The sequence below is a fragment of the Charadrius vociferus genome, unplaced genomic scaffold, assembly GCF_000708025.1.
Source record: "Charadrius vociferus isolate BGI_N301 unplaced genomic scaffold, ASM70802v2 scaffold118, whole genome shotgun sequence".
In the NCBI taxonomy this organism is placed as follows: domain Eukaryota; kingdom Metazoa; phylum Chordata; class Aves; order Charadriiformes; family Charadriidae; genus Charadrius; species Charadrius vociferus.
In genome coordinates, this window is record NW_009649846.1 from 589262 (window position 1) to 610363 (window position 21102).

The window sequence follows — 21102 nt, forward strand, 5'->3', positions numbered from 1 at the left end:
AAGTAGGGCTTAAAAAGTTTGATTAAAGCAGAACATATTTGCTGAGGAATGGAATTTTGGAAAAGTAAGCTTTTTCAGTATATTTCATGTTAAGGTAACTAATGAGTCTTGGGGTGTGTACAGTGCACAAGTTGCAGCTAGTACATCTATTTGAAATGAAAATTACAGTAAGTGGGGGGAGAAAACCTTTTTCTGTTATTAATTTTTGTACAATGCCAATTTTTAAAATAAATCTTACACACTATTGTAATAGCTGCACAGGTTTTACCTGTTTTGAAATGGAAGGATGCATGGAGAGTTATTGTAACGTAGCAATGCATTTTATTAACAAAGTATTGTAGAATTCTGTTTAATTATCACACTGGGTTGTTTGAGCTTTTATTTTCTTGTCCGTACAGCATTGTCTGAACTAAAGATCAATCAGAAAATTTGCCTCACTTCCAGTCTTGAATAGTTTGTAAATGCAGTATACTATCAATAATATTTTGTGCTTTTTCTGGTTTTAACTATTAAAGAAATATTTTGCAAGATGTGGGCTCTTTCAAAATATACTTTCCTCGTATAACATACACATCTTTACCTGATTATTTCAACACTGTGTGCAGCTGTTTATGTTGATGTGTATTGAGCAGAAGTAATGAACGAAATAGCAAAATTTTCTGTCTGATCTGTTGCAGGATATTTACAACAGGAAAAACTTCTAGCTACCTGCCGTGAATTTATTTTGGAAAGCTCAGATTTGAAAGAATATGCAGAGCACTGTACAGAGGATGGGATTATTCCAGCCTGTTTGCTGGTGAGTTTGTATTTGCAAAGCAGGAAGTTAAATTGTCTTACATCCATGGAAAAGAACACTGAGATTTCTCTGTGTAACAATTATTTCTCAAATGCTGTTTGAAATGGTTAGTTAGATTGTCCCCTCTGTTCTTTTTGTTGTTGCATCCTGTGGTATTAACAATAACTTGGTTTCTAGTATTTAATGTTGCTAAGAAACATTTAAGTGTAAAATATGCAAATTGGTTTCAGCATATTACGTTTAGACTGCTTCATAGCTTTGAGGTTGATTTATGGAAGAGTGTCGCAAGGGTTTTATTGATTTCAGGGCTGCTCTTGTAATTTATTGGAGATCGCTTTCCTATCATAGACAGGTCAGCCGGTAACGTTCCATTTCAAGTACATGTTAAATATTTGGGTAAGATACCTCAGCTTTATCTAAAGCTACCAAATTCTGTTGACAAAAACTGTGTTTCAGTTCAGCTTCCTCTTTGATCTGTGTCATCTGCTTTGTCCCAGGTGAAATGTGGAACTTTGGGTGTGCATATATACAGTGTGTAGTTACGTATGTAGATAGGTGCATATAGCTACAGGGTAATTAGATACTTTGCATTTTTAACATATCCAAAATGGTATTTTTAATACAGTATACAAATTACAGGGTTTAGATATTGCTGTGTATCAACCTTTTAATGTTCATATGTGCATCTTCTTCCTGTTTTCCATTTCATTGTTCTAATATATCAGTTAACTATATCGTCTGGGATTTTGTGCGCAGTACCTAAAAATATGTGGAAATCTTTTCTGAGATCCGAGGTCTTGATGCATTCAAAACAGACCATTGAACTTATTTCATTTACAAGGTTCAGTCATCTGTTCTTCGGGGGCAGGGAACTGAGAACCAAGCTATGGCCAGCAAAAATTAGAAAAAACAAATGTAAACAGATTATCCAGATTCTGAAAGCTTTTCGTTATCTTTCTTTTCTCAGTAAAATCATTTTTGCTATTTTTCATAGAAAAGTGATGATATGATAGCATCTAAGAAAAAAATCCCACTGCAGCTCGAAATACTTGCTATGTATTTTTCATACCCTGTAGAGTTCCCACTAGTAAACAAAATAAGAAGGTGCAACATGATAGTGAAAACCTTAGAATCTTAATTCTTTGTTTCACCTAAAATAGCAGCACAAGTAAATATGACATGAAAGTTAATTCTGTGTGACTGTTACAAATTTTACTTTAGACAGAAGTTCTCTTCACATTTGTCTCTTAACGCATGTTGCGTTCCACAATGGTACATTCTCATTACTCTGTTACAGCTGCTGATAGTCTTATTTTTGTGTTTTTATTCCATAATAACAAAGGTGAGTTATGCTATACCAGTGTTGAGCAATGAGATGAAGCACTTCAGATTTTGTGTTCATAATGGCATTTTGTTCCATAGATTTCTCTCTACCTAGTTTGAGACAACTCAGCACCAGCGGCTTAAAGTACAGTTCCTTGTGTTGAGGGCCAGCATGGTGTAGTCTTCTAAAGAACTGCTTAAATATAACGTGATACTGCAGATGAAATATAAGTTATTAGTGAAGATTCTAAGATCAGTGTTTTTTTTCCAGTCCTTGTGTGGAAAAAACTTGACAACTATTCTTAATGAATACGTAGCCATGAAAACAAAAGGTAAGCCTTCAGAATGAGATTTTATTTTAATTTTCTTATTTATCTGTTGTGAACTCCTTGAGGAAGAGGTAATATCTCCACCTGTGTTTGAACTTAGAGCAATCCCCCTATCTATGCTAGAAGTTGAAGATTTCCATATTATGCTGACAACAGACAATTAGGTCAGCATCTTGTGAGCAAAATTAATTATCGTAGTTTGGATTTTTCAGCATGTAATTTCACTTCAAATTTGAGCAGAACTTCTAATGTAAAAAAGCATAAAGATATAATAAAGTGTGCAAAATGTATAGGTTTATGCTTGTAAAATTATACTGTTTATTGTTTCTACTGTAAGTAGGAGGGAGAGGTGCTGATCTCCTCTCTCTGGTGACCGGTGACAGGACACACGGAAATGGAAAGAAGCTGCATCAGGGGAGGTTCAGTTTGGACATTAGGAAAAAGTTCTTCACTAGGAGGGTGGTTGGTCACTGGGACAGGCTCCCCAGGGAAGTGGTCACAACACCACGCCTGTCAGAGTTCAAGGAGCATCTGGACGATGCTTTTAGTTCTAAGGTTTAGTTTTAGGTAGTCCTGTGAGGAGCTTGGAGTTGGACTCGATGATCCTTATGGGTCCCTTCCAACTTGGGATACTCTACGATTCTATGAAATAACCAGAAAGAGTTCTGTGGTGTGAAATGTTTCTTGTCTGGCTTTTAAAATTAATTAAAACAGTTTCAGAATAACTTAATATTTTGCATGAATATTAGAGACAGAGCACTTCCTGTTTTTTAAAAGCAGTTATTGAGCTTCTAAATGTTGACAAGTCTTACAATTTTTGGATACGTGTTGTCTGATCAGATTTTAGTGGTTCTTGGTTCTAAGACTTGCAATTTAAGATCATGTTTAGAACATTTCTGAATGTTTGGAAGGTTTCTGAATGGCTCCTCAGTTCAAGAGGGACAGGGAACTGCTGGAGAGAGTCCAGCGAAGGGCAACCAAGATGATTGAGGGATTGGAGCATCTCCCTTACGAGGAAAGGCTGAGAGAGCTGGGACTCTTTAGCCTGGAGAAGAGAAGGCTGAGGGGAGACCTTATTACTACTTACAAATATCTAAAGGGTGGGTTGAAGGAGGATGGAGCCACACTCTTCTCAGTGGTTCCCAGTGACAGGACGAGGGGCAATGGGTGCAAGTTGGAACAGAGGAAGGGCCGTTCCAACACACGAAAAGACTTCTTTACAGTTCAGGTGGCAGAGCACTGGCACAGGCTGCCCAGGGAGGGTGTGGAGTCTCCTTCTCTGGAGATTTTCAAGACCTGCCTGGATGCAGTCCTGAGTAATGTGCTCTGGGCAATCCTGCTTTATCAGGGGAGTTGGACTAGATGATCTCTAGAGGTCCCTTCCAACTCTGAAAATTCTGTGATTCTGTTTTTTTCCTTTCACACTAAGTTAAACAGAAATGGTAACTAAGACACAAACATGCTTTCTTCAAAATACTTTGTACTTGGCACCTTGAAAAACTTTATAGATTGTTCTGCGTATTTCTTCCCATTTATACTTTAATGTTCTGTGCTTCAAAAATACCAAGTGTTTTTACCTGTTTGGGTGACATCTTAAAATAAACCATTGCTTTTAAAGGCCTGTCTGCCAGGTTACAATTTTCAAAAGCGCATAAATAACTTGGGAATATGAACACCATTTCCAGAAGTGAGTTAGGTTAGCATGCATTTGCCCAGGACTCAACACCATGTGCAGATTCCATTGAGAATTAACATCATTAATGTCTTTGCCTCAGTTTCATTTAGGCTTCTAAAACTGGGAACTGTATCCATGATGAGTGTGTGTTCATATCAATCAAAGTTCTTAAATTAGGAGTTAGGGCTCTCTAATTATCAGAGTATTAAGAAGGCAACTAGACACCTAAAGTTAGATGATGTCTGAAACACATATAATATTTAATAATAATTATTTTTCTTGTGATTTTACTTTTTCTCAACGTGTGTCTGGTTTAGGCATCTAATTTTTTTTTATGGTTTACTTTAGAAACAACAAATGAAGTTCCAGCAATGATGTCATCTCTGTGGAAAAAATTAGACTATACACTTTCTCAGATCAGGTAATACAGTTTTGAAATCAATAAAGTAAAATTTCACTCTTAAGAGTGAGTCCTTATGTTGATCAACTCCCCTTATCATTGCATGAGAATGGTTTTGCTCTGTGTTGCCTCTGAGAGATGGTGAAAAAGATGGGTATGTGAGAGTTGAGTAGATGTTTCAGGATTTTAAGGCAGGACCAGCAGATAAGTAGGTCAATAGTGTATGTTGCCTTCCTGTAATAAAACAATATACTATGACTCATTTAAAACTCAATACCATTGTGGTTACTTAATCAAAAATATAACAGTAAGCTTAATTTGAAGGATCTGTGACCATTGTTTGAAAGAATGAAAATAACAATCAGCAGATTGAAGCTTTCTGAAGTAATGTGTGGTTGGGATTATGACTGACATTCACCATATGATAAATACTGTCGCACTGTGTAGCTGAGTGTTTCCGTTGTGCTCCTTTTATTTGTCACCTGCTTTATTTTTTAGGAGCATGCAGAATTCCACAGGATTTTCGGCTAATCAAAGGAGTAAGTAACTGAACCAATTCCGTGGGATCAACAGGCTTTATCTTCAAATTACCTGTTTTGGGAAAAAAGAGGGGAATGCTGCAGCAATCAGTAATGCATCCTTACTCTTAAAATGTTGTCAAATCTCTTCTGCAGTGTTTTTTTTGGCATTTCTTTTGTCTTCACTGCAGTTTGTGGGTTAATGTAATGATCAAGAAAGGCAAATAAGAAAAGCTGAGCTTTTTGCAAGGGGCTTAAATTCTCTATATAGCATTTTCTTCTCTGCTGAAAACTTTTCAGAAGTTTACACGGTTAAAAGGTTTAAAAACTGCTGCTTTGGTCCTGAAGCTGTTGACTTAATTTGTGGTTCATAGGAGGAACTGAAAACATAACCAGTATACTTATGATGCAGTTTAATTTCTGTAGAAGGGGAATATAAAAATGTATTACAATCTTGAAATAATTATTTAAAAAATAATTATTTAAATAATTATTTAAAAATTTTAAAAAAGTACTGTAGTACTTCTACTGAGTAACTTGTGTGAGAAAAGAGACTGTGAAACATAGGTAGCGATTGTTCTTGGATCTGAGATTCAATGGATCAAGTGTTCTGATGTTTAAATTTGTCAGGTTTAGTCTGATAAAGAAATGCAAACTTACACCAGTTTAGCTATTTCAGTTAAGGTCAATTATGTAAGTGCTGTATTATGTAATGAAATATCTTTTTGGTATGAGTTATTCCTGTAAATATTTAAGGATTGATACAAGCACGTTTACAACGTCTGTAGATTGGCTGAACTTCTTGAATTGTTCTGGCTCAAACCTGTAACACAGAAGACAGAGATGGGTGTTGCTTACTTTTTGAGTTTCATGAATTAGTTGTTGAAGCACAAAAAAGTTTCAATGAAACATCCTTATTTAGGACTTGGAAAATCAGAAATCTTTTTAAATTCCTTTATCGTATATTTTCATCTTGTCTTTATTATCTCTAGCACGTACAAGAAGTGGAATTGTAGAAATGAAAAGACAAAGAATGCTCCAGCAGTCGACTCCTGCAAACTCAGGATTGTTGTCAGTAGCCCATCAGTCAGGGCCACAGAATTCCTCTTCTATTGTATCTCCTCAAGTTATTCACAGGCCAACAATAAATCAAAGCATGTCACAGACAAGACTGAATACGTTGTTTGTTCACCAGTCACAAACCCAAGAAAACAAGATCAGCAGTAAGTTGCACGCTTTTTTAAACCTTTTTTTCTGTGAAAAATCTGTGGATATAGATGGAAGTTTTCTAAAGCCAGGGCTAATCATCTTCCACCAAAAAAGTTTCAGAAAATTCATGCGTTCTTCCCTTAGCTGTTCAGACTGGTTCAAGTGATTAAAATAAAATGAGTGCCCAAAAGAGAAACAGCTCTTGCATGCTTGCTTGCTCAGATGGGTCCAGAGATCAGAAGTGCATTAATTTGTCATTATTCTATTCTGTGTTCTCACCCTCACCCAAAACACTTGTTTTAGCAGACAGGGATGATTCCCATCAAGCGGATGTTTTCCTCAGGTTATATTTAAAAGGAGTGGTTCTCATTTTCATGATAATACCAAATTATTTTGTATTAATGCCCAGGAATCGATTGGAACATAATAAGTAATGTGTAGATTTCTGTAGTGCTTCAACAACGTCACTGGAAAAGGTACTGGCATCATGATCTTTTTCTTTTTCTTTTTTTTTCCCCATTATAAAGCAGGAGATTTCATACACATTCAAGTTCCAGTATCACAAGAACGAAAGCTTCACTCAAACTTGCTTTCTCCAGGAAGGCGAAAAAGGTAAAAAGGGAGTTGGTTTTTTTTGTTGTTGTTGTTCCAGATCATTCAGGGATAATGCAGTGTTCTAAATTTTCTGAGGTGGTAGAGTGTTTCACATTTAAGATCCGCTGAGAGTGGCCAGTGTGTGATGTTTCACAAAGGAAAGGAAAGTCAAAGAACTTAACACTAGACTGACAGGAGGCTACTTGTGCTTCTTTATTACATATAGCCAGTCTTTACACTATTCTAGTATTAGACATAGGCAAATAATCTTGGAGCCTGAGATTTGATATTCCTTCCAAAATATCCTTATCAATTATGAAAATTCTCAATATTGATATAAGTGTACATTTTGTCTGGTTTTAACTTAGAAGAACTGTTGGCTTCTGTAAATTTTGTCAGCAAAAACTTTCATATTCACACTATTTTAGTATGAATAACTGTTCTTACACCAATTTCACATTTTTTTTATTCTTTTATTCCAGTGTCCTCTTGTTTTTAATGAGTTGACTAATCTTTGTATTTCATTTATTGTCTTTACCACTGACTAAAGCCCAAAAAGTGTTTTTGCTTATAATTTTTCCAGACCATTACTCACTTATACTTTTTCCAAGTCTTCTCTATTCTTGCATGACTTTTTTGTATATGTGACTTAAGTGCGACTGGTGATTGGTGGTCTCAGAAGAGCCTATACCATGATTTCATATAAAAGCATTACATTTCCTATTCATCATCTAAATTTTTATGCAACCTAACATTTGTTTGCTTCTTTGACAACACCTGCTCCTTGAGAGAGCTTTATTTTCAGTGGTGATGCTCAAATGTTTTTCTTGAGTGGCCATTAATTAGAACCTATACCACCAGTTAAAGTAACATGTACTGGAAGGGGAAGAATACAGAATAGTGAGCATGGAATTCAATTTGCCATTACGCTCTTTACTCACAGTCTCTGTGTATTTGTTTATAACTTCTATGAAGTCAAACACAATGTGTGCATATGATGTAATGAAACAGATATCAGTTTTTATTGTGTTTCCAGTATGTAATTAATTTGCTGTTGATTAAAATCTTTCGTTTACTAAGAAGGAAGAGAAACACTTGATTTACTGACCATTATGTCTATTGTTTGCTATGTTCTCACAAAACACATCATACATTTCCTGGAATGTTCCAGTGAATCTCAGAAGAGGAAAAGTGTTGCAACATCTGGACCTCTTTCAGCAGCTAAAAGTTCTCAAGACCCTGATGAAGTAGTAATAGAAAGTGAGCCACTTGAAGAATTCATAGATGGTAACTTCCCAGTGAGTATATACTTATGGAAGATATTTACATTAAGAAACTAATCAGACTAAGGAGAACTAGTCTTTTACATGTTGTGTGTCTTGGGTATTGTAGAAGTTAACTTTAGAAGATAAATTTAGTCTTGTATTTGAACTAGCTCTTCTGTGTACTAAACTAGAGAGGATGGCATCACTGTGTAGAGGGGTTTTTTTCCCTTGATTTATTTGCTTTGCTAAGATACCTGTAAGCTGTCAGAATACAGTAATTTTTCAGAGAATGGAAACCAGAAGACACAATAAGCCTTGCTGTACTTTAGGAGAGTAGAAGTACAGGAATGTTTTGGGATGATTTTCGTAGCTGTGTCATGCAGTCACGGATTGGCTGTCTCTCTGTTATAAAGAGTGTTCTGTGTTGAATTTTTTTTACTGGTAAGTTGAAAATTCATGCTCCTTTTATAGTGATGATAAAAATGGAAACATGACCACTTTAAAACTGTGTTTTCCAGCAACTGGTTATTGAAAATGCCAGAGAAAAAATCTTGAGCAACAAATCTCTTCAGGAGAAGCTTGCTGAGAACATTAACAAAATCCTGGGCAGGTAATAAAAGGAACCTCTAAACTTCATAGGTATTCTTATTTGATTTATTTTTGAGTTCTGAACTAAGGACTATTGTGTTCCCAGTGATGGCAACGTCGCTCAGGCCCCTAAGCAGGCAGATAGTGGTCCCACGGAACAGGAGACTTCAATTGATGAAATCCTTGGACTTCAGGTAGGTGTGGATTGCCCCGTTTACATTTTTTGAAGACCAGGCACATGAGTGATCAGGTGTGGGAACTATGCTGAACCTCTGTCTACTGTCTGATATCTGAGATTGCTCTCCTCTTTCTCTTCTTTGTTTTTATTTGTTTCTTTGTTTTACAATACAGCTAAATCTATCTAATGGCTGGCTTCTGCCCAGGGGCAGTTCCACCACTTCCCTTGCATAGGCATTAACTCTTACCTTGTTGTATGGTGGTGGGCAGCTTTTGAGGACCTGAACTGACAGGATACTAATATTTTGCTGGGGTTAGTTTTGAGCCAGTTTAGCGCTCTGAAGTCGTTCCCAGTACCTGTACAAGGCAGCAGTAGTGTGCAGGAGGGTCAAAAGCCAAGGAAGTAGGGCCGCTTCTGGCAGTCGTTAGCTGTCAGTGTTTCCCTCGGACTGAGATCTGTGTATGCAGTCCCACAGTCACCAGCTGTCTGTTGTCACTGGATCTTTGGTACCAGTAACTGGGTACCAGCTTCTGACTGGGAATCTGATCAATAGCCTTGTAAAAGAAAAAGGAATTTAAAATATCTTGTGGTCTCCAAACATGCTTAGTCTGATCTGATTTTCTGATTTGCTGTAAGACAAACATGAATTGTCTAGTATAGCAAGAGAAAATGTCTTTGGAGCCTAACTAAGGACGCTTTTCCTTTAAATTTAATGTTTTCTTGCTTTTGGAGGAAATACACATTCTACTTCTACAAACTAAACTTCTAGTGTTCTCCCTTCATTCTCCTACAACCATCAAGCTGGCAATCACAGTGTTATAGAGGACTCTTAATGAGGGAATTATAATCTTCATGGCGCTCATAAAAAGGGCAGGAGAGTAGAGGCAGTTGCCTGTTTATGAAGTAGAGGTGTCTGGTTTTTAAAGGCTATTCTTCTGTCATTGGGTGATTTTTAGGTCAATTTTTGTCAAAATATGGGGCTGAAAAGCTGTATTCCATTTTTCTGCACAGAACAAAATTGAAGCAGCTTATTGGTTTAGTTAGAGTAGCTGAGACAAAATAATCAAGCATATCGCATGGGGTATCCAGCCTTACAACCACCATATCATAAGTTGTAGAGTGCTTAGAGAATCTCCAGGAAGTCAGGAGAAATTTTGTATTTGAACACTTGAATATGCACTGAGGGCCCTGTGCATTTTCTTCCTGGGCTGCTACCAGCAGATCAGCTCAAACAAGAACCTTAAAGCAGTGTCCTATGTAGCTGTGCCTTCCACAGAAAAGCAGTTGGAAGTTATTTCATTTACTCATTACATGTTCTAGAACATAAAACTTCTGTTTGCTTAGCATTGTTTTCCAGATATACAAAACCCCAAGAAATTAGGCTTAATTGGGGGATTATTTTTTTTTTTACTGTGATTGGCTAATGCAGGCTCACAGCGTTCATACCATCTGCTTAAGCTTCCAGTGTAGTTCAAGATTTAGTCCTTCTTAAACAATGCAGGTTGTTATATGGAGAATACTCCAATATGCATGTGCAGGGTGTAATGTCTGACAAAGATGTTTGGGTTTTGGGGGACTTTATTTCTTAAACTTCAGTCACTAATATTTTTTAACAGCCATTAAATCTGTGGCAGAGATGCTTCCAGCATTAGTCTTTATGTTTCTGTGCTGATCAGAAGTAATTGAACTAAAAACAATCTGAAAAGAAAACAATTCTTGTCTGTTTTTCTTTAAGTTATGAAAGTAACTGTCTAACAGTCCTGTATATCTTGTCTTTTCTCAGGGTGAAATTCATATGTCGGAAGAGGCCATACAGGACATTCTAGAACAGACAGAATCGGATCCAGCTTTTCAGGCACTCTTTGACTTGTTTGATTATGGTAGGGTATATTATACTCAATTGTACCATTACTATAAAGCATCATGAATGACGAGTTTTCCTAAATATTGCCTGATATTTCAGCAGGCCTCTTCTGCAAGAGAAGTAGACTGTATGGCATCTCTGTCCCTGAATTCAGAATTAGATTTTTATATACATTGAGATATATGACTATAAAGTACAGCATTTTCTGAAATTCTGGTTTTGTGCTGGCTCGGTGATTTTTATTGCTGTTATTTTAGACTGTTCTGGTCTAAAGGATGATAGTTCATACTTGTTTTTCTATGCTGTTGTAAAATTTTTCTATTTGTCTGGTTAGGGATATCCTCACATAAAATATAAGGATGTTTTTACGCTATTTCTGGATTTGTAGTGAATATAGACTAATAGTTCTTTGAGTTTAGATGGCATTCCTTGAATTTGAAATCTCCATGCTTCATTTATAATGTAATAATCACATTTGTGTGTAAAATGACGTATTTAATCATTCTTGGTGTTTTATTTTGAAAATAGGAAAGAGCAAGGTAAACAAAAACTTACCTGCTGGTATTTCTGATCAGAGTGGAGTAGAAAATGCAATCCTGGTGGATGAGGATAACCTGGAAACACTTGAAAGTTCTTTAGGAACAGAAGAAACCAGTAGATGTAGGTGGTTTTTTGTTGCTTTTTTTTTCTTTAAGATCACTTCTAGTCTGTTCACTTTTCATTATGAAAATATTTTCAGACCACTTTTACATTTCAGTCTTTCTGTTTTCAGTGGTAATATCCAATCTGACATTTAGGTTGCATGAACATAGAAATACAGCTAGTCTTTTAGAAAGTTTCAGTCTATTAAATTTAACAGTAGTCTATCAGCATACGTACAAGTTGTATTTGGTAAGCTCCTAAATGAAACCAGAATATCTGCAAATCTGTTTTCTTACTGAAAACAGAGATACTTTACAATATTAATTGTGGAACACATAAAGGTAATATTTTACATCTAACCATATTAATCTTTTTTCTATATTGTGTAATGTATTGGTTAATTAATACACAAAAAGAGTCTTACTCTGGGCAGAAGGTATGTTTAGTCTGTCTACCTCATTCTTAACAGTAGTCCATCAGTAGCAGATTTTTAGGGGAAGTATATGAGAAACAGAGCCAAGAGGTCTTTATCCTGAGATTTTTTTTTTTGTGCTTCTGGGAATCTGATTTAGTGACTTGAGCTATTTGCTTATTATGCGTACGCTTATTATTTATGTACAAACTGACTTGCCAGATTGCCTAATGTGTATAACCAAATGTTTCATATACTTTCCACTCAGCTTGAAAGTAAGGATGAGTAGTGTTATTCCCACTTAGTTTCATGTGAAACAGTTTTCCATTGAACTGATAAGTTGCTTCTAAAATGCTGTAAAAGGATCATCTGTTCTAATAATTATGGAACTAATTTATTCTCTGTCTGACAGGTGATAATTCTGGAGAATCACTATCCTGTAAAGGTTTTCAGTTAGGAGAAGCGTCGTGCACCTTGAAGACCAGCGTTAACGATGATGATATGGCTAAGAGAAATACAACCAACGAACAGTTGCATGGAAATTGTAGGCCAAGGAAGCAGACTGAAGTACTGAAAACCGTTACCCCTGAACATATTGGAGAGCTTGAAATTGCGTTGGACTCTGTACCTGGTTTGACTGAACCTAACAAGAGACAGAGTTCCGATAGCGAATGTAATGAACACTGTGGAGATTCTTACCCTAAAAAAGAGTCGTGTGCATTAGTATCTGAAAGTGAAAGAGCTATGGAAATTGAAAAAGGCCCACCAGGTCATAGCGCTCAAAGTAGTCCTAATTTAGAATATGTTCATTCTGGTAGTCCACAGATTTCTTTGATTTCACTGGCAGAAGGTACTACAGCCAGTGAAAACAACACACATTCCGGAAGTAAGTGTCACTTATCACCAGATACATCACTATCTGAAAAAACACTTACTAAAAGCCCTTCTGATGGGAGCCCTGGCCACAGTGTGCTGCGGAGAAAAAACAGTTCATCAATTTCTAGCCCATCAGGGGATGCGGGAAAAGAACAGGCTGTAACAAATGATACAGCTGCCTTACCTGGTATTTTACAGAACTCTAGCCACTGCTCCAGCCATCAGGAACAGAGTACACAGTCAGACTGTGCTGCAGGATCTGCAGCGAAGATTTCGGATCTTGACAAAACAGAGTTGCAGCTTGAAGTTGTCGATACTTCTAACAAACCTTACTCGAATGATCAGCATACACTTGATAAGCCTTGTAGGAAAGATTTTAACCTCTCTTCAGGACTGTCAAACTTAGAAGGAGCACAAGGGGAAATGCAAGAACCTTCATCTTCTACAAAAGTAGATGCTGATAATATATATTTCTCTTCTGGTGATGATGCATGTACAGAAATTTCTGTAGTATCAACCGAAAATAATCTTACTACATCTGAAATATGCCAGTCTCCTCTCCCAGAAACGGCATCCTCAACAGATGAGTCAGGTACAGAGGCCAAAAGTATAAGCGGTGTGTCTTCTAGTAGTCAACCAATGGATGTTGATCCTTCTAATATAATGTCCCTCAAGATCATCATCAGCGATGATCCGTTTATTTCATCAGACACAGAGTTAAATAATGCTGTTTCCAGCATCACAGGAGAAAATTTGCCGACTATAATATTGTCTTCTCCAGCCAAATCCCCAACTAAAACCACAGGCCTGTCCAAATGTCTGACTTCAGAAGACACAGAAAAAAATGTGGATTCAGCTTTGGCAGAGCAGAATCTTCTTATGCTTAGACCTAAGGATCCTGTGGTCACCTCAGTTAACACTCAGAATGAAGACTGCACTGGTTTTTCAGTTGCAGGTACAACTAATCTTTCCAAGGAAGGGGGATTTATACAGTTGATGCCAGCAACAAGCACAGCTTTTGGGAATTCAAATAACCTTTATATAGCCACTTGTGTGACTGATCCAGCTGCCTTGGGCACAGCTGTAACACCATCAAATGTAGTTGTATTGCCCAGCAGTTCTATGCCGCTTGCTGCCCAAGCTCCAGCTGTACAACAGTTACGGACTCCTCCTAGATCCACCAATGCATTTGCAGCAAACCAGACTGTCTCCCCAAACTTCCCACAAGGTAATCTCATGATTAGAAAATGATTGGAAGTATGGTATTTATATGCCATTTTTATTCTTTTTTTGTTAGTGCATTAAAAGTAAATTTTTAAGCACCGCTCTATCTGTCCCTTGAAACTAGCCAGCAGTTATGTATTTTTTGAGTATATTAGTTGCTACTGAAAATGAAATAAGAACTACAAAGAGTCACTGACCAGGCTGCTTTGAAAAAAATAGCCTCATATTTCAGAAGCTTAAATTGTATAATTTTAGCAGTGATAAATTTAGAAAGCATATTTGGGCTTACACTAGAAAAGATTCTGTTGTTTCAGCTAAATAAAGCAGTTTGGTTTGTTTGTTTTAATGAGATTCCTGTTATAAATAGAATGCTATGTTATGGGTACCCATATTTAGTTTAGATAACTGCCTTAGATGTAGATACTCCTTCCCAAATTACTACTTTGTTTTGTTTTGTTTCATTTTCCAGAGACCTAGTCTACACTAGAAGTACATTTAGACAGATACAAAAGTGTAATATTATATATATATATATATATATATAATGTATAATATGTAATCTCTCCTGGTGCAAGCATTTGTATTACTACAGTGATAGAAATTTTAAGTGCTTTTGAAAATGTTAAACCTAACTATAAACTGGTTATAATCAACACATCTAGATTTATTTCCAAAACTAAAAACTTATTGTGGTTATCCTTTAATTTCTGCGTGCAGTTGTTTTCTTGTGGTCAGAAGTCAGCACAACAGTATGTGGAGGATCTTAGCGCGCTGGCCTCTTCTATTGTTACGATTTCTTTATGCAGCTATTGTCTTCAGGCTTTTTTCACAGGGACAGAAATAGAAGTCTGCTCATTCTTCTGCATTTGATATTTTTCCTGGTGGTGCTCATGTAACCAAAGAGCTGTGTGGAATTAGTTTTTCTTTCACTTCTTGAATTTTTAATTCACTTTTCAATTAACGTGCTATAATAGTTTCCTTGTTTTATAATTCCCATATATAGCAACTGTTTTAACTATGATTTAAATAGTTAAGTAGGAAACTTCAGCTTAAATAGTCCAAATTAGTATCATTGTGCTTTTTTTTTTTTTTTCTTTTTTTGTTAATAGCTGATTTCAAAGCCACTAATTCACTAAAGTCTTCATGTACTACATTTAACACCTCCTACCAGTCAGGAATATACATTAGATATGTACATACAGACAAAACTAGCCTTTCCCAACTTCTTGTGTGCTCTTAAAAGGAAGGTGTTAAGGGTGCACTAGAAGGAAAAAAAATAAATTCCTTTAACAACTGATCGTAGGGAATAGGATGGAAATACTAGTTTAGTTTTGCTAAGCAGCAAAATGAGCTATTTGATGTTACTTTTTCTGTTTTTTTATATAAATTAAATTAAAGTTCAAGCCTTAACATGGGTATGTTACACTTCAAGCTTAATTTTGAAACGTTTCTTAAAAAAGAAAACAGTTTAATTAAAGAATCCAGTTTGAACTAAAAATAACAGTTACTACCTGATTTTCTAGTAGCGATATACAGTAAAGACTGTGATGTTTTTAAAATAGCTAGAGCTTTTATTGCCACAGGTTTGACCATGCGTAATTTTAAGAAATCTTGTCTTGAAGCTTTTCTTTTCACTGAAGTCTTTTGGTTTCCGTACAATTTTGACACTGATATTTTCTAGGTTCTGCCATTATAATTGCATCTCCAGTGCAACCTGTTTTGCAAGGAATGGTGGGGATGATACCTCTCTCAGTAGTAGGACAAAACGGAAATACATTCTCAGCACCTGCCCGCCAGGTAGCAAACCACAAATTAATATTTGGTTGGTTTTTTGGTTGGTTTTTTTTGGTTTTGTGTGTGTTTGGGGTTGGTTTTTTTTTTTCAAAATTAAACCTGCAGTGATAAACAGTCTTTTGGTTAATTGTAATGGAATATTATGATTCTTTCAAGGTTCTGCATATGCCTGTGGCTAATCCCGTGTGCAACAGAAGTGTCCCAAAGCTTCCCATCCCTCCCAAATCACAAAAGATTCCTGGAGCAAGAAATAAGACTAATGCAGGTATCCGCCTTGTGTTTTTGAGAAGGGCAGAAGAACAGTGGGGTATCTACAGACATGTCAGTTCTGAGGTGTAAAGTTTTGTAAATACCAACGCTCCTCTGCAGGGTAACTGCTGGGATGGCTTTGAGAGAGGCCTGTAACTATATTTGCTCAATTTACAAATACGACTTCTAGCATATTAAATAATTCCAGATTTGGGGTCAAGTTTATTTTGGAAATTTAATGTTTCAAGGTTCTAATGCAGTTTAAAAAAAAGTACATTTCTTCATATTTCTGGTTATTTTTCATTTCATTGCTTGTAAGTGCAGTGTACTGCTGCCATCAAAATGAAGCCACATGGAAATACAGACGTTATTAGAAAAGTCAGCAATTCTAAACATACATTAAGGAAAATATTTAATAGAAATGTTGCATATTTATAAAAAAAAAATACACTCTGTTTTCTTTTTCCTATTTCAGGTATACACTTCTGTGTATTCATTTCATTGAGACCCTGCTTCTTTAAATAGGAAATTGAAACAAGACTGGAGTTACATTCATTTCTCAGTGTTGGGAGGGACTAAAGAAAAATAATTGAAAATGCAAAATAAATTGAGCTATAAGGACAACTTGTGCATTAGCCTATCTACCTTTTTTAGATTGCACATAAAAATGAAAATAGAATGAAGCTGCAAATTAAGAAAAAGCTAGGATGGTGGCGTTAGACTGCATTCTGGTTTGCTGATGGGTAACTGAGAGTTCCCTGTGGTTATTTCCCTTCTACTTGGAAATGCCTGCTGTGCATTTGGAAGTCCAGCTTAGTTGATTTTGTCTTGCCAGGACCATGTGTTATGTGAGTGTAGACAGCAAGCAAGCTGCTGCTTTATGCTTAGTTGGTGGCCTTTGCTAATCTATTAATCTGTAAATTTGAAAATTATGAAAAGGTTGCAGAGTCTTGTTGCTGGCTTTTTCTGTATTGATTCTCTGTCAGGTGAAATGTCATAGAATCATAGAATCGTTTAGGTTGGAAAAGATCCTTTGATCATTGAGTCCAACCATTAACCTAAGACTGCCAAGTCCATCGCTAAACCATGTCCCTAAGCGCCACGTCTACAAATGTCATTGTGCGAACTGTGAGATGATTTACTCGGAATACTGTAGTTTATTAACACTTCATCTGTTGTTCCAGGAAAACTGGTACCAAGTGGAGCTGAGCCTTTGAACCATACAAATTCTCGAACACAAAGGTCAGTAGTGCTAGGTATTCAAACTTGCTTTCTTTTTCCTGCCATGAATTTCTTCGTACTGTATTGACTGGGAGGAGGACAGCCTTTTTAACAGTGGCATGAGCAGTACCCCCCCTTTTTTTTTTCCCTCCTGTCTATCTGCTAGGAGTATTGATGTAGGTGTGTGTTAGTACCGGTGCAGGGATGTATTAATGACAAGCCTGTGCCAGGATGCTGCTGTTACTGTTCCTTCGTTATTGTTGTGTGTCTTTGTGTTTATTTAAGCCCATCTCAGTTACCAAATAAAAATTGTTTGAGCAGAGTCCAAGCTAGGAGAAATTACCTGTTACATTTACTGGAAGATTTTGATGACTAAACCCTTCTATTACATATATTGATAAATATAATTTAATTGCTAATCGGGATAGGTACTAGTCTTCTGTTGAGCAAGTGAGAGAGAAGAAAGTAAGTCTTCCATAGTGACTGTGTCATTAATGGACTTAGGAAACAAAAGGATGTTGGAATGAGCAAAAGGCGATAAGAGGTTCAGTTCAAATATTACAAGTGAAAAGTTCTTTTACTGTGAAAATAAAACATACTTTAAAAAATCTACCTATTCAGAACTCAGTTGAAATGTTGGAAAAGTGGAGGAAAACGGGAACAATAAAATCAAATTATTTAAAAAAAAAAAACAAAACAGCCAATGTATACCAAGGTATACAGTATACATGCATGCAAAAATTAGTGATTTTGTAAAAACCACAGAAGCAAGATTTGGGATAAAATAATTTTGATAATTCAGCTTTCTGTTAATTTTGATTGATCTACAGACATGTGTTTTGCATAGCAAAGAGAGCAAAATGTTCCCTGTAAAGAGATGTGCTTTCTCATTTCTACTCTCTGCCCTCTGTCTCATCTCAAACAAACTGCTACCACCCATACCTTCTTTACCATCCCAAAGTTACCATCCCAAAGTTAATTTGACTTTTCCTTTTCTAAACCATAAAGGCTTATCTGCATGGGGAAAGCCTTACTAGCACAGATAAATACGCAGAAGGAAGCCTCTCTGGGAAATGCAGCATAAGCCAGGAACAGGGCACAGACATAGCAGTGGTATGAGCTGACAGAGCAGAAGCATTTTTCTTTTGACATCACTACAGTGCAGTGGTGGCTTTTTGAAACTAATGTGGCTGGCTGTCAGGTGGAGACCGAGCCCCAGGGAGCCTGTATGTATGTTCTTGTCCAGATGCCCAATGAAAGCTGCTTGTCTTGCTCTGTATGCCATCACCAACAGCAGATGCAGAGGGCAGAGCACAAGGCACATGCATGATGATATTGCCCAGAATATTCTGACAGCATCTTAGCAGTTTCAGCTCCAAGGACTGCCAGAGCCACAACCAGATTCTGGGATGGACTATCCTGTCATGAGTGTGCTTAGTTTCTTTTTGAACTCAAGTATACTACCAGCATCCACAAATATCCCAGGGTAAAAAGTTCCCAAGCTTAATTACATGCAGTGTCCAAAGCTCCTTGTTTTGTTTTGAACCTGATACTAGTTTTACTTGATGCCCCTAGTTCTTCCACTGGGAGATGCAGCATATAGTTTCCTTTTTGTTGGCTTTTTTTCCCAGAGTTCTGTTGCATTTCCCCTCAGTCATCTCTCTTTCCGGTCTGAAGAGCCCCAGTGTACCTAATTGTTCTTTGTACAGACTGTTTCATACATTTTTGTCATCCTTTTTGGCCTTCTCTGAGCTTTCCGCAGTTGTCATCCCTTACTCCTGGTCTTGACAATTTGATAAGGTGGAGAGAGCTTTAAACAGATGTTTTGAGGGGCAGGTGGGGACTTCCAACCAGCTCAAATGAACTCGTCTAGTAAGAACAAGTATGTTGCTGAGGTGTTTTCATCTCATTTTCAGGACTGGAAACTCAGACAAACTTATCACTGCAGAACTAGGAAGGAAGGTGGAGGAGAACTTACCTGTTGCACCAGTGGAGAGCACAAGCTCAAATTCAAGACAAAGTGAAAGTCACAGGAGAGTGCTTTGCTTTGATAATGTCCTACCTGCTCCAGGAGGAAACGCCCAAATTCAGACTACTAAGAGTTTATCCCAGAAAGAAAGAAATGAAAATACTTTATTTGCTGTTGATTCTGCGTCGTCCTCTGCTAAGGCACAGGTAGCAAAGAGAGAGAAAGATAAAACGTTGCCTCGAATTCTGTGTAAGCCAGAAGTTGGTAGCAACAGAAGCGCATCTGCAAAGGAGCCACAGCCCGAGCGGAAGGTGGCAACTGCAGGACTTCCGTTAGATCCCTTCCACAAGACTACAGCAAATAAGGAAAATGAATTACGACGCGATACTGATGAAAAACAGAAGAACCAGGACACTGCCAAACTCTCAAATGGCCAACAAAGCGTTAGCTTATGGAGTGAGAAGACAGTTACTTCAGTACAAGAGCTGAACAAAAAGCAAGGGTCGCTGTCGAATGGGAATAGCAAATCTTCAGTGCCTGTTTCTTTATCTTCGAAGGAGCCAAAACGAGAACCAGCTAAAGTTTCCAGCCAAGGCCTTTGCCTGTCAAGTCCATTCACTAAACAATGCGTGGAAATGTTGCAAGACATTCAGTGGCATAGCCCAACTAGTAAAACAGTTGAAAATGGAGAATTGCCAGTACCCCGTACGCCATCTGGAGTTGGGGACAGGCATACAGATGATACTACAGATAGCGTACGGACACCAACCTGTCGGCGCTTCAACGAGGACAGCACGACCCCTAGAATAATGGTACCCCCTGCTACGCCAGACTTGCCTGCCTGCAGCCCCGCTAGTGAAACAGGTAGCGAAAATAGTGTCAGTATGGCTGCTCACACGCTGATGATACTGTCACGGGCGGCTATCGCAAGGACTAGCACGGCAACCCCCCTGAAGGACAATACTCAACAGTTCAGATCTTTAAGGAGCACAGTAAAGAAAAGGAAACTAGAGGACTTGAATGAGGGCGAGAGAAATTCTCGTTCTGCAAATAGGAAAGACCTTCAAAGCTCTCCAACACCATCAAAAAAGAAGAAAATAAAGGCAAGTACAGCCATTTGCTTTTTATTTTAAAAAATATATATTAGTCATCTATATGTATGTATTATTTATAATGGGATGGTTCAGAAGTGCTAGTCCAAATCCTTGACATCCTATTTATATTTGTCAGTTTTACTAACTTTGCCTCTTCAGCCCGCTCCGAACTAGGTTTTATTAAGATTAGCGTAGTCTTCAGATACATGCAAATAACTCCTGTTGACTCTCTGCATGTACCCGTGAAAATCAAATTATTTCTTTTGAAATGTGATGAGTTTCTGAATTCTAACCAGTCTAAGTTTCTAGATTGAATGTAAGAATTAGGCCAAACTCAAACTAGGTCTTACTGAAGTGCAAGCTGTTCTTATCCTCATTTACCACCAGGACTAGGAGTCTACACTTTGTGTATTTCCAGTCTCTGTAGTCTGCAGCACAGTGCCTTTGACATGGGGCTGTAGTGGCAAATAGCAAAGGTGTGAGACATGAAAAGATGGCATAAGTAAATAATCAAAAAGGAGAGACAGTATAACTCCGTAATTCCCCACGCTTAGTTATAGCATACTCCTGAAATACAGTAGCTGAAAAACGCTCTGTTACTCATGCTGCGTATGTGACCAGAGCTGAGAGGCCGTGGCTGGCCTCTGGGGGGGCTACTGCTGAAGCCCACAGCTCAGCTCCTGTCCCAGCTCCACGCCGTGGTACCCTGGGGGCACACGAAACGTTCCAGTCTCGGATCTCTGGGTGTACTTTGTGCAGTTCCGTCTAGGAGACAGATGGAAGGGTGAGGAAGAAAGGAATGCTCTTCAGTACCCCCCAGTTCTTTGTATTTAACACAGCTGTTCTTTTCCTCGCCTACAGAAAAAGAAGCTACAGAATTTT

At 37.5% G+C, this 21102-nt stretch overlaps 1 protein-coding gene across 1 annotated transcript in view; it reads left to right on the top strand.

The window, feature by feature from the left end:
• The first annotated feature begins 48 nt into the window (after window positions 1–48).
• NPAT (nuclear protein, ataxia-telangiectasia locus) overlaps window positions 49–21102 on the top strand; it is a 21999-nt gene continuing 945 nt past the window's right edge. The window contains exons 1-18 of the mRNA XM_009890924.1: window positions 49–64; window positions 678–796; window positions 2391–2451; window positions 4472–4544; window positions 5022–5062; window positions 6034–6264; window positions 6778–6862; window positions 8016–8104; window positions 8237–8238; window positions 8628–8719; window positions 8804–8891; window positions 10659–10755; window positions 11268–11399; window positions 12206–13897; window positions 15575–15690; window positions 15844–15952; window positions 17121–17178; window positions 19074–20229. Of these exons, the coding sequence (XP_009889226.1) occupies window positions 49–64; window positions 678–796; window positions 2391–2451; window positions 4472–4544; window positions 5022–5062; window positions 6034–6264; window positions 6778–6862; window positions 8016–8104; window positions 8237–8238; window positions 8628–8719; window positions 8804–8891; window positions 10659–10755; window positions 11268–11399; window positions 12206–13897; window positions 15575–15690; window positions 15844–15952; window positions 17121–17178; window positions 19074–20229 (4257 nt within the window). The remainder of the gene's footprint in view (window positions 65–677; window positions 797–2390; window positions 2452–4471; window positions 4545–5021; window positions 5063–6033; window positions 6265–6777; window positions 6863–8015; window positions 8105–8236; window positions 8239–8627; window positions 8720–8803; window positions 8892–10658; window positions 10756–11267; window positions 11400–12205; window positions 13898–15574; window positions 15691–15843; window positions 15953–17120; window positions 17179–19073; window positions 20230–21102) is intronic.